The 13616-nt window shown below is 40.6% G+C and overlaps 1 protein-coding gene across 4 annotated transcripts in view; it reads right to left on the reverse strand.

The window, feature by feature from the left end:
* Positions 1-3937: 3937 nt before the first annotated feature.
* Positions 3938-13616, reverse strand: part of LOC149451646 (E3 ubiquitin-protein ligase UBR3-like) — a 207428-nt gene continuing 197749 nt past the window's right edge. For all 4 annotated transcript variants that reach the window (XM_089690539.1, XM_089690541.1, XM_089690540.1 and 1 more), the window contains one exon: positions 3938-8970. In XM_089690539.1, the coding sequence (XP_089546665.1) occupies positions 8853-8970 (118 nt within the window). In that variant the 3' untranslated portion in view covers positions 3938-8852. The remainder of the gene's footprint in view (positions 8971-13616) is intronic.

The following is a 13616-nucleotide window of genomic DNA, read 5'->3' on the forward strand; positions in this document are numbered from 1 at the left end:
ACCATTGAATTGACTTGGTTGATAAGACAAACTCAGTCATTTTGTTCTGTAAAAGGTTGGCCAGGCACAATTGGTACATTATTTTGCCAAAATCTCAGAGACAGAAGGTGAAAGGAAACTCATTCGTAGTAAAGGGTAAAAGTATATAAACACTAATAATTATATAGGATTTAATATAGGATTACCACTTGTATTCTACTTAACTCTGGATCTTTTTAAAAGAAAACCGGTGATGCAAGAATTTGGAGGCTTTCATTTCTGATCTGTACTGAAAATGTCAGTTTCCTGGCTGTCAGGTTGATTTAATTACATTAGTAGATTGTGAATCAGTAGCCTGGTGTAAGCACGCAAGTCAGGCATTCTGACTTTAATGGCTGCATGTTTGCTCCAAGCCAGTGCCTCTGACAGTACTAAAGCCAGAGACAGCTAGGCAATTAGCAATTTTAGAAAAGAGTTGGCAATGGCAGCTGCAGATCTCCTTGAAGAATTTTGCTTTCTTTATTATGAACATCACTTATACTATGATAAAAAAACACAACAGAACTTGGTTAGCTTGGCCACTCTGGACTTGATTTCATATGTGAAGGTAGGAGCAATGGTACCGTGTTGCTGATATCGTGACTGTATGCCAGTTTGAGAAACTGGGTCTGCAGTATTTTAATAGAATGGGCGAGACAGATATTTAATCCACTCTGGATTCCCAGCCTAGGCATCTAGGCACTGTGCTTTCCCTATTCAAACCTATAAACAATTTTAAAATGTTGAAACTAAAAGCCCAGAGTAATAGTTGCCACCCCATAGTACCTACTTTTACTATTATTCATCTGTACAATTAGACCACACTATTACTATTGTTTACTTCCGAGATAAAGTGTTCCCATCCATTGTCTCAATATCTAAAGAGCAGCCGTAGTGGCCACTGAATCATTCTTTTGAATAGGTGGTAGGTGGATTTACTTTCAGGGGTGGGGTTTCTCTTCAGAGTCAGTGAAGTCAAGCTATCTCAGCCCACAGAAGAGGTTATTGTGTATAATTTCCAATCTGAGAAGCCTGAAGTCCAGTGATGATACCATCTACTCTAGTTTCAGAAGAGCCTCCCTAGTTTGATATCTAAACACCTAACAACTTTCTGTTACTTAATACCTTAACAATCATTCTCCAACCTTCAAGTGTTGTTGTCCATGTCTTGTAGGTTCCTCTATACCATAGATCAAATCACTAACATTTTCTTCCAGCTGAGGTCCAAATTGAATGTTTCTTAATGGCACCATGGGCAAATTATGCACATGCAGCGCAATTTAAAAAAAAGGGTCAGGGACTTCTTTTTTTGCGTTTCTGCATGCAAGACAGCCCATTGAAATTAATAGGCTGCCTACACGCAGAACATAGGTAACAATGATGTAAACCTAGCCTCTGACCCTTCAAGTCACAATCCCATTATTACTACAGTGTTCTCAGACCCCTACTGGGAACATCAGTATACAGCTCACATCAGAGGTAGGACAGCTCCAGATGGACAGTAAGAGCTGCACAACATTTGCTGGTAACTAGCAGGTGATTGGTTGCTTACAACCAATCATCTGCTGTTTAACTTGAAATGTTAACATGACAGTTCCCGCCCTCTATCCGAAACCTCAGTTCTAGACTGATGTTCCTCCCGCAGTCCATCTGGAGCTGTGATGCCTCTGATGGCAGCTGTAAACTGATGTGCCTCCCGCTGTCCATCCAGAGTTGTCCTGCCTTCAATGTCAGCTGGATGAGGATGACAAAAGTGAAAGCAGCTGAGCGTAAGAGCCAGCTCTTAAATGGTGGGACTGCGACGGTCAGGACAGTAACTCGGTCTGGAACCAGACCACCATTTAGTGATGTATGCTCTATACCCAACCATTTTTTCAAAATATAGAATAGCTATGGTCAAACAGGGAATAGTGGTGTTAATTCATCTCTGGATGTCTAATATAAAAAATAATAAAAAGTAACATTAGCAACATTGTGCTATCTGTTCCTGGACAAGAATTTAAACATATGAAGCAGAATACATTACAAGTTTGTTCATCTGCTTTTAGGTACCGGTCTATTGACAGTACATTAATTATGAGACAGTAGAGCTGAAGTCAGGCTCAGATCCTGGAGGAAAAAAAAAACAAACAAAGCAAACCTTTCCTTTCCAAAAACTAAAGCAAGTGCCTGTGGTAGCTCTGGATCAGACCTGCACAACATTCAGGAGAGATTTTTGACCATTCAGCTTTATGAACCTGCTTCAGCTCAGACACACTTGTAGGATGCCTGGTATGAACGGCTTGAGGTCATTCCATAGCAGCTCTATGGTGTTAAAAGAGTGGCTCAGTCAGAGCACAGACAAAAGGCGCATTTTCTTTTTCTGAAGCCAGTCTGTGGTGGATTTACTTAAATGCTTATGGTCATTGTCCTGCTGCATCACCCAACTTCTACTATGCTTTAGCTGGCGAACAGCCACCCTGACATTATCCTGTATATTTCGGTAAACTTGGGAATTCATTTTCCCCCCCCCGATAATTGCAAGTGTTTCAAGACCTGAGGCAGTAAAGCAAGCCTAAAACATGATGTTCTTTCCACCATGCTTCACTGTTGGGACAATATTTTGTATGTTGGTAAGCTGTGCTCTTTTTCCACCATACATCGTGCTGAGTATTCTTCTTAAAAATTCAATATTTCATCAGTCCACAAAACATTTTCTCAGGAGCAGTGTGGTTTACCAAGGTGCTCTTTGGCACACTTCAGGCATGCAGCAATGTGTTTTTTGAAGAGCAGTGGCTTCCTTTGTGGTGTTTTGCCATGGACACCCTGCCTGTTCAAAGACTTATTTGGTAGACTCTTGAACAGTGATGTTTGCGGTTTGCTAGTTCCAGTGATGTCTTCAAGCCTTAGCCTCATTGAGGCTTCTACATTGTGCCTTGGTAGTCATCTTGGCTGGGTGCCCACTTCTAGGAAGAATAGACAGTCTTAAACTGTCTCCATTTATAGAAAATTTACAGTCAGCTAATAGATGCCTAAACACTTTGTACCTCTTTCCAGTCTTTTGCAGTTCAACTACTCTTGATCACGTCTTCAGATAACTCCTTTTTACATGGTTCACATCAGCTGTGGCTTCTTATAAACAGCAATCTTTGTCTTTTATCAAAGTAGCTCTAAACCATATCTCCAAACCGATTTCATTAATTGGACCAGGTGTGCAAACTACTGACTCCAATTAGCGTTTGCTGAATTTAATGGGTTCATTTTGAATGTTTAATGGGTGTGTTTAATAAAGGGGCCAGCCAAAAGCAAGAGGAGAATAGAGTGAACCAAGTAGTGTGCTGCGGCTCCTTCATTGCTAAACCAGCAGGCCAAGAATCTTGCTGTACTGTCTTGCAGGGGTGTCTGGAACACAAAACTAGAGAAATATTCCCAACAAACACATTCCTGGAAATGACTGTTAGTTAAGTGGGTGCTAGACTGAACACTGGCTGGAGATTGGACACCTTCAGAGAAAAGGATATATCACCAGCACACAAGGGACCTCCAAAAAGGGTCCACTGCTTGATTTGATAGTTACATCACAGCAAAAATTAGTAACGTTTCACAGCCACGCAGGACACCTTTATCAAATCACATGCCAGATGAAAGGATCCTGTGTGGCCCCAAAACAAAACAGTTTTTTGCTCTGATGTGAAAGCTGGACTGTTTTTTGAGATCCCCAGTGTACTGGTGACATATTCATTGCCCTGGAACACAAAACTGGCAGAACAAAATTACAAATTATTAGGCAAGTAATATAACCATGTGTATGTAATTTCAATTCAGCTGCTTGCCTGAAGTACACCTATGAGATGCACTGAAAGGTGTGTTATGTACTAAATTTGTCAAGGTCCATTTCTTAATATTTTTCATATATAATAGAATGAATGGGAGCACTGGATACTTGGAGATTTTTATTAACATATCTTACATTTGTTAAATTTTGCTTTACACTTCTCATGTATTAGAAAGATCAAGCTAGCTGCTACAGTAATGTACTGTATTTTAATGACCATCCAAACATCAGAGCACACAGATACATTTAGAGAAATAAACACGCACACACTTTTATATTATTTTTACAGGACCGTTTCAGTCTGCAAAGCCAGATTAACAAATATAAAGGAGGATGAAAAGAAGATATTTAGCAAACTGAGGAAGGGATGCCTGGATAAGCAGCATGCATCCAATGCAGGAGTAACCAAAATCTAGATTTTATGATTCATGTTTGTAACCCACAAAGCCATCCACCTTAAATCAGTGACTGTTGATTACTGTAGGCCACTTCATAATTCTTCTGAACCACCATCAAAAATATGAAAACACTATGATGAAACCCTGTTTACTTTTTGAACAGGAGCTAATTGAAAGCCAAGGGGGTGAAAGTCAGATGATATTTACAAAACAATTGACCAACACAGGGACTGTCATTGCTAGTTAATACTAGATACCTAGCTGTGTGTGCCTTCAATACTTTCAGTCACTGATCTGGAAGAAGCATGTATATTAGAAATTCAGAATGATGTCAATACTGATCTGCACATTTGTTTCAGGTCAATGATTTCAAAAATATTCAACACATTGGATTACCATGACAGCCAGGTAAATAGTATTTTAGAAGGCAAGGTAAAGAGGTCAGGTTCACTTCAGGAGGGTGCGGCTTTAAGAAATACGTCAGCATTATGGTGGATAATACCTATATTTGTTAAAGTGGTAGTAAAGTGACTTTGTATATTTTTACCTACAGGTAAGCTTATCTGTAGATAAAATTAATATTTCCTAAATGTTCAATGTTTAGGAGATATTCTACAGAGCAGCAGCCGGTGCAAATACCAGCACATTTGCTCTGAAGGCACAGCATACCGGTGCCCTGGCCGAAACTCCCAAGAACATGATGTCATCGGCGGCTCGGTCATTCAAGAAGCTGAAGCCTGAGAACCCGGAAGTAAGACTGGGTGAAGGTTAAAGCCTTTGGCAGCGGTGACAGCATGCCACTAGAGGGCTTCGCTCTAAGGCAAGTCTTTCATAATGTGCTAGTATGCAATGCATACTAGCACATTATATTACCTCTGAGCAGGAATTTTGTTTTGTTAATGAGTCTACTATTACTTTAAGACTCCTATAGGTTGACTGCATTTGTGTTTAGGAATTTAATGAATATCAAACAGCTCACTTACGGCCTTTGCCAGCTTGGAAATAAACCTTTACCACAAGATCCATTAGCTTGCGGGTGAGGAATAAGGATTCTCAGACATCCAAAAACTGAGATTACATGGCAGTCATACAGTGTCTTTGTACCTTAAAAACCTTAAGAGTAATCTTTTAAATATGGAAAACATTAAATCTGGAAAAGAATGGATTTTTGATCTACCATAAAACCATTTTATTTTCCTCTACAGGACACAGGGAGAGTATTCAGGTACATTTGGGTTAAGCTGCAGTCTTCAGGAGATTGGACACTGGCAAAACAAAGCTGTAAGAACAGCCCAGTATAACCCCTTCCACTCCCAGAATACCACATTTTTGTTTGAACTGAAAATAATAGCAGAACAGAGGGGAGGTATCTGCATCTTGTAATTTACTCAAGAAAGTAAATGTATAACAGGTCCTCTTTAAGGAGACAATATATACACAGATTGTCATTCTAAAAGACTTTTTTCTACATGCCAAAAAGGAGCCATCTGGATTTCTGAATACAAGAATATATTGCAGAAGAACTTCAGAACCTCAAGGCTGAATAACTCGGGATTATGTAAAGACAAACAATGCACATTGTGTGGTAAAATATAGCAGCCACTGCCACCCTCACATTAATCATCTTTGAATGCTCAGCCAGTTCCCAACAGGTAATATATAACAGGTCATTTCAAATTTCTCTCTTTAGCATAGTTGCATTTTTTTCTTCTTGCCCTGCTTTTAAAAAAAAAACAACAAATTATATATTTTATATATATATATTTAATAATAAAGGTAGTTCCCCAGTTGTCCTCTATCCTTTCAATTTTCTATATAGAAAAGTTGCTAAAACTTCTATATAGATTTTTCAGTCTTAATGGCCCATTTTCACTTTGCTGTTCTTTTGCTTTGTTGTCACGTGTTGACATGCAATGCATCAAGGCAGTCCATTAATTCCAAATGGCCCTAAAGAAAACTGACATCATGTGAACTGCTGACCTCCCATTTTAAACAGTCAAGCCAATCCTTTTTTTCGGCAACCAAATTACATTTCACATTACAGTGAGATTCCACTATAACTGAGGTATCATTACTTTTGGGTATACTGAACCTTTAAAGGCAGCTACTGTATATGTGGGCTAATAAGGACAAGCAGCTTACTGTGTATACCTGTCCAAAATTAGGTCATAGTATGCTAGTCATACAGTGCAAGATTGGACTGATCATTTATGGTTGGACTACAACTTTGTATACTGATCTTTAATAACAGCATCTGTTTTCTTGTTGAAATGCACATGTATATTATATGAAGAGGCGGGAAGAAGTCATTTGTTAATACCTTGCTGTCTGTGTGCACAAATGAGCTGGCATGTTCCAATGAATGGCTATGTCATGACAAGCTATACAAATGTGTGCTCAAGCCTTCACAATTGGCAATTTGCCTCTTAGATACCCAAAGAATGACCATTTAGGGTCGGTTTACACCATTCCCACACAGGAATGCACTTAGCGCTCCTTTGCGATCAAGACTGCATGCAAAACGCACTGCATTTGAGATCTGCAGCAGGTGTCAATACAAATGAATGAAACCCTAAACGCAGGTCGCAAATGTAGTGTTTGCGCCAGCACCTGATTGCATGTACTTTTGTACCATGCAATCTGGTTGCAGTGCATTTTAAAAAACAGTGCATTTACTACGTTTGGTGAGGTACGGTGTGATTTTAGCCCATTCAAAATGAATGGGCTGAAATCACACTGCACAGAACCGCATGTGAATTGCAAAGGAATACACAGCACATTCCTGTGTGAATTATGTGCGGGCATGGTATGAACCAGCCCTAAAACATTGTTTTTCTTGCAGCTGATACTACAGTCCTGTACTAATAGTTACAATTTTGGTGTTTTTAGTGAAGCCCCAAGGCCATGAAAACAATCGTTTCACTCTGGATATGTTCTCAAAATTATTATTTTTTTTTTCCATTTAAATTATGTGTTAGTAAATCTACCACAAAGGCAAACACTTTGTTAAATACCAATTATTTTGGAGACTGACTCATTTATAGGCTAAATAAAGTGGAACTTGAGGCCAAGCTTTTAGGTTTTGTTTGCTTCTTTGTGTTTACAATTTAGGGAAGAGTTAGACCCTCGTAATATCATTACTGTCACTTTGTGTTTGTTAGCCAGGGCACGGCCCTAGAGTGAACCATAGTCCCGTTTTCCTCTCTCTGGTGTGTGTTCTCTGCATCACGCTTAAGAGGACACACTAGAAAGAATCTAGCCCTTCACCAATCAGTTTGGTTTGGAGTTCTACTTTAATAATGTGTCTCACTGACACTCATGTGTACGTATGATTGGTAGGGAAGAATGCACATACTTCAAATAAAATTTCTCTGCCATGTTTCTTAAATAAGATGCACATCGCCGGTGTTGTCATATAAATCTAGTGTGATACAATAGTGTGTAATGAGACCCACCCTTGCAGAAAAGCACAGAAATAAAACAAGATGGGATTCATAAAAAAGAAAAGAACAGCACTCTAGTCACATTGTATCTGACAGCTCTTATATATCAAGTGAGAGTCTTCAGTTCCTGAGAAAAAATTCAGTTTTCACCAAGCCTAAAAAGCTTTAGAAACAGACTCTTAGCAAATAACGCACTTTTTTTTTTTTTTTTTTAAATGTCCCTGAATGTATGTATTTTTGTGTTCTATACACACATACAGATGTATTTATATATGATTACATTTCAATTTAAAAGGTTTCTGTTATAACATCTGTATACCATCTGTAACTATACAATATTTCACAGGAAACAAAAATTTTTTTTTACAGTGAACTTCTCATTACATATTAACACACGCGCACACAAAAACATAGGACTGATAACACACAATAGAATAATCTAAAGCGCAGTTGGACAACCACGGCCTCCAGTTACTCAGGGACTACAAAACCCAGTATGCTTAGCTGCAGCTAGTTGGGTTTTTTTTTTCCACCTCTTTAGTACTGGTTGGCTGCAGACACCCAAGCTTGGCCTAAAGTGAGCTTATGTAACATTTAAAAGTGCAGTCCCACTTAGCAATTCTAATTAACACAATCCGCCACACTAACCTAGTCCAGTTAAGCAATCGCTTATGTAAGGATGATTAGAATAAAAAGGTAAGGCTTAACAGCCAAACTTAAAATGCTAACAAGTCACAGCACATAATGTCCACAATATTTGCCATCCTCTGCTGGCTTGTCTTGGTGAGTGATGTGGGCCTGTTTTACTGACCTGTGCAGTTTTTGTGTCAGTAAGCCTCCACTCACTGCAGAGCTCCACAAATAAAGGATGCAAGCAAAAAAGGAAAAAATGTACAAAAACTACAAAGAAATTTTACACAAAGGAAGCCGTAAAGCGAGTTGAACATTCATTATTCGTTGTGCTTTCTGGACAATGCAGGTCATAGTGTTCTTTTGCAGGGTTGTAGAAAAGTACATTTTTTCAGTTTTTATTGTACCTTATTCCTCCAGTGCTGGGGATGCATTGCATTAGCATAACAGCACCTAGTGAACTAAGTAGCTGTAGAGGCGAGGTTTGAGCTGGTCTTCCCTCTCCTTGGAAAGCCCTTCTTGAGATTCCATCTGTAGTTGCACCGATGTTCACAATCCATTATAATGGGGGCCCCACCTCTTATTAATGTGATCAAATGTGTGTGTCACCCACTGCTGTTCCAGCATGTTGTACCTCTCCTTGCAAATGTACAGAGGTTTTCCACGCCTGTGGAGATAAAAAAACAAAAAACAAAAAAAAAACACCTTTATATTATAACCATCTGTATTTCAGTTATGAATAGAGGTTGAAAGCTGACAGCTTTATTTCCTGATGGTTATAAGATGCCAGTGAGCGAGTCAAATATCCCCCTCAGTGTGGCTTTGCCACCATTCATTTGAATATATAAAATCCAAAATTACTCTAATATTATAGCAGGCAGTCTTAGAAACTGAGGGCTCAATCAAGATATACGTATTGCCTGTGTGGCTGTGCAGTGTCGTAGATGTGTGTAAATTACATACAGTATAGGCCTAACAGAATTACAAAATCTCTAGTAGGTAAAAATTGGACTTTCTACATACTTACCTGTAAAATCAATTTCTTTGAGAACATCACGGGACACAGAGCAGGCCATAATAATTACTATGTGGGTTATATGCCACCTATAGGTGAATGGAAACTGGCTGACCAATCAAATAGGAAGTCCTCCCCCATATAACCCCTCCTACACAGGAAGTACTACTCAGTTTTTGTAGCAAGCAATGAAAATCCAGAAAGAGGGGAGAGACCTCTGTGTCCCATGATGTACTCCAAGAAATGGTTTTTACAGGTAGGTAGAAAAAATCAAATTTTCTTTATCGTACGTCTCGGGACACAAAGCAGGCCATAATAATGACTATGTGGGACAACCCAAAGCAATAAAACCTTGAAGGGTGGGTGACATCACAATAACCACTGTCAACATTCCAAAAGGAGCTATTCAGTTGTTTGCAAAACACTGTGGCCAAAGGCAGCATCCTCTGTGGCTCGGACATCCACCTGGTAAAACCTTCTGAATGTATGAACCGAAGACCATGTGGTAGCCTTGCAAACCTGAGCAACTGAAGCCTGGTGGTGGCGGATAGCCCAAGCTGCCCCCACACTCCTGGTAGAGCATGCTTTCACCCGAAGCAATCAGCCTTTCTAATCTGTTTTATCATTCTCAAAAAGACCCTTATTGCCTGAACCACATCCAGGGCAAGCAAATATCTTTCTTTTGCCAACTGAGGCTTAGGAAAGAATGAAAGCAGACAATGTCCTGATTGAGATGAAAACTAGAAATCAACTTTGGCAAAAAGGACGGATGAGGCCATAACACCACTTTATCCTGATGTAAAACCAAAAATCGTTCGCTATAAGAAAAAGCTGCCAACTTCGGTGCCTTTCTTGCAGAGGTGATTGCCACCAAAAACAGAACCTTTCGAGTTAGAACTAACAATGTCCCTGATAGGTTCAAAGGGTGGTTTCTGTAAAACTGCCAAGACCAAGTTTAAGTCCCAAGGACACAGGGGCTGTCTGACAGGAGGAACAGCACGCATCACTCCCTGTAAAAAAAAAAGTTCACACCAAAGAGTGAGAAGCAAACGGTCTTTGGAAAAAAAAAACAGCCAAGGCTGAAACCTGACAATTAAAAGTACCAACAGCCAACTTCTTTTCTACTCCTGATTGGAGAAAAGACAAAATTCTCCCAATCAAATATTTCCGGGGGTGCCATTTTTGTTCCTCACACCAGGAAATATATGCCTTTTAAGTTCTATAATAAATATTCCTAGAAACCAGCTTCCTAGCATTGAACATTGTGTGAATAACCAAGTCTGACACACCCCTTTCTTTCAAGATTTGGGTCTCAACAGCCATGCTGTCAAATTCAGAGACTATAAAGCTGCGTGCAATATACTGTAGGTCTTTAAGACAGCAGGTTTGGCCGATCTAGCAAAGGCCATGGATCGCCCACTGCTAGCCTGACAATGTCCTCCTGAGCCAGGCTGATGCCACTAATATCACCAGAATCACCTCGTCTCAAATCCTGCGTAATAGCCATGGGATTAGCTGAATCGGGGGAAAGGCATATATTAGGGAAACTGATCCCACGATATTACTGAAGAACCCACCCCTATCGTAAGAGGGAAACAAACTTGTCCACCTTGTTGTTGAACCTGGACACCAATAGATCTATGTCCAGGCACAGCCAACGCTGGCAGATTACCGAGAACACTTTGGGATGTACAGCCCATTCTCCCGGAAACAACTGCCGACGACTCTAGTAGTCCGCCTGCCAATTTTCTATCCCCAGAATTAATACTGCTAACAGAACTGGAACATGCTCTTCTGCCCAAGCCAGAATGTGATTAACCTTGGTACAGCTCTTGGAGGTTGATGTATGTCACTGCTGTGGCATTGTCGGACTGGACCGTGACTGGCCAACCATGAAGCCTGGTTGTTCAATATCTCAGGGCAAACCACACAGCTCAAAGCTCCAGGAATGAGTGACATGGCCATGTGGATGCTGTTTTCAAATCTGACAGATAGTACGGGGAGACTTCTCCCATACTGTCAGAGGGAGTGGGGCAGCAGGCGCAGCTGCAGCTATGGAAACGTTCCATGTTCCACCCTAAAAATGGGTGGAACATGAAACATATTCCAAAGGTGGACTTATCCTGAAAGGTTTCTTGGCTGTCACTTGGCAACTTGAAGTTTCAGCTCCCTCCATAAATTTTCTATAAGACTAAGGTCTGGAGACTGGCTAGGACACTCCATGGCCTTAATGTGCTTCTTCTTAAGCCACTCCTTTGTTCCCTTGGGTCATTGTCATGGTGGAAGACCCATCCACAACCCATCTTCAGTGTTCTGGCTGAGGGAAGAAGGTTCTCATCCAAGATTTTACAATACATGGCCCCATCCATTAGCCTCTTAATGTGGCAAAGTCAGCCTGTACCTTTAGCAGAGAAAAAGCCCAAAAGCGAAACGTTTTCACCTCCGTGCTTGACTTTAGGGATGGTGTTCTTAGGGTCATAGTCAGCGGTCGTCCTCAAAACACGGTGAGTCTAGTTAATGCCAAATAGCTAATTTCTGGTCTTTTCTGGCCACAGCACTTTCTCCCAATACCTCTCGGAATTACTTAGATGTTCATTGGCAAACTTCAGATGGGCCTGGAAATGTGTCTTCTTAAGAAGGGGGACCTTGTGGGCACTGCAGGATTTCAATCCATTGAGGCATATTGTGTTACCAATGGTTTGTTTGGTGACTGTGATCCCAACTGCCTTGAGATCATTCACAAGCTCCTCCCATGTAGTTCTGGGCTGATCCCTCACTTTCTTCATGATCATCCTTACCCCATGAAGTGAAATCTTGCATTGAGCTCTATACCGAGGGCGACTGATGGTTATTTTGTATTTCTTCCATAAGCAAATAATCGCTCCAACAGTTGTCTTCTTCTCACCAAGCTTCTTGCTGATGGTCTTGTAGCCCATTCCAGCCTTGTGCAGGTCCACAATCTTGACCCTGACATCCTTTGACAGCTCTTTCGTCTTGCCCATGGTGGTGCCCAGTAAAGCGATTCTGTGGACAGGTGTCTTTTATACACATAAGTTGTCGTTAGAAGCACCTTCTTAAATTAACAGGGTACCACATGAGCACATAGCCTGTCTGTGGGAACCAGAATTAATGTTGGTTGGTAGGGAATCAAATACTTATTTTATTTACTGATCTGCAACTCAATTTATAACATTGTATTGTGTTTTTCTTGATTTGTGGTTGATATTCTGTCTCTATCATTTAAAATACATCTATGATAAAAATTATAGACTCTTAATTTCTTTGTGGGCAAACTTACAAAATCTGCAGGGGATCAAATAATTATTTCCCCCACTGTATAGGAGCACTGACCATTCCCGCAGCAGGCCCCTGAACTTTAGCCAGGGACCAAACCGTCACCCATCATGACGGGCCTTGTCTTAAAGACCTTCAAGGACTCGATCCCCCGTTTTAAATGAGGACCACTGCCTTGGACCCGTATAGTATCCTGCTGGCCTTGGTCAGACCAAACTGCACAGGGTTATGAAAATACAGGGCCCAGCGTTGTAAAGCCACATTACAGGCAAAATCTCTAGAATTCTTCTACTTATCCAGCAAGGCTCAGGTACCATCCATTTTGGCTAACAGCTTTTCAAATGGATCAGATTGAGGCCCTTGACTCTCAGTAGAATCATTCCAGACCTCCCAGTATGCTTCACAGAGCACATGCAGAACGTCCTGTGTAGGAGGGGTTATATAGGGGAGGACTTCCTGTTTAATTGGTTGGCCAGTGTCTATTCACCTATAGGTGGCATATAACCCACATAGTCATTATATTATGGCCTGTTCTGTGTCCTGTGATGTACAATAAAGAAATAGACTTTTTTTACTCAAGAAAAAAAAATCTTTTTCTTGGAGTCCATTGAGGGGCACAGAAGTCTTAAAAATTTGCTTAAAAAGTATATTGGACACTGGGAACCCCCCCCAAAAAAATCCTGTAGATTAATCCAGGATATAGGCCCTTGCACTATCAGCATGCCTCAGTTTCGTAGCAAAGGAGAACTAAGGACATGCTTATGAAGACAGAGGGGTGGAATCCTCAACAGATTCCAAGAAAAGGAATTTATACAGAGTATAAAAATCCTATTTTCTTCTGATCTTTTAAGAGACACAGGAACTCAACCTTACAGGATATCCAAATGCAGTCCAGTTGAGGTGGGGTAGGGGCAAGGACAGGAAACAGCAAACAATCGCTAACAAGTCCAATGTAATAACAAGCTAATGGGGATTGCCTACAGCTGCCTAAAGGGCTTTATGCC

The sequence above is a fragment of the Staurois parvus genome, unplaced genomic scaffold (genome assembly GCF_062004578.1).
Source record: "Staurois parvus isolate SC_StPar_1 unplaced genomic scaffold, SC_StPar_1.0 ptg000530l, whole genome shotgun sequence".
Classification (NCBI taxonomy): Eukaryota; Metazoa; Chordata; class Amphibia; order Anura; family Ranidae; genus Staurois; species Staurois parvus.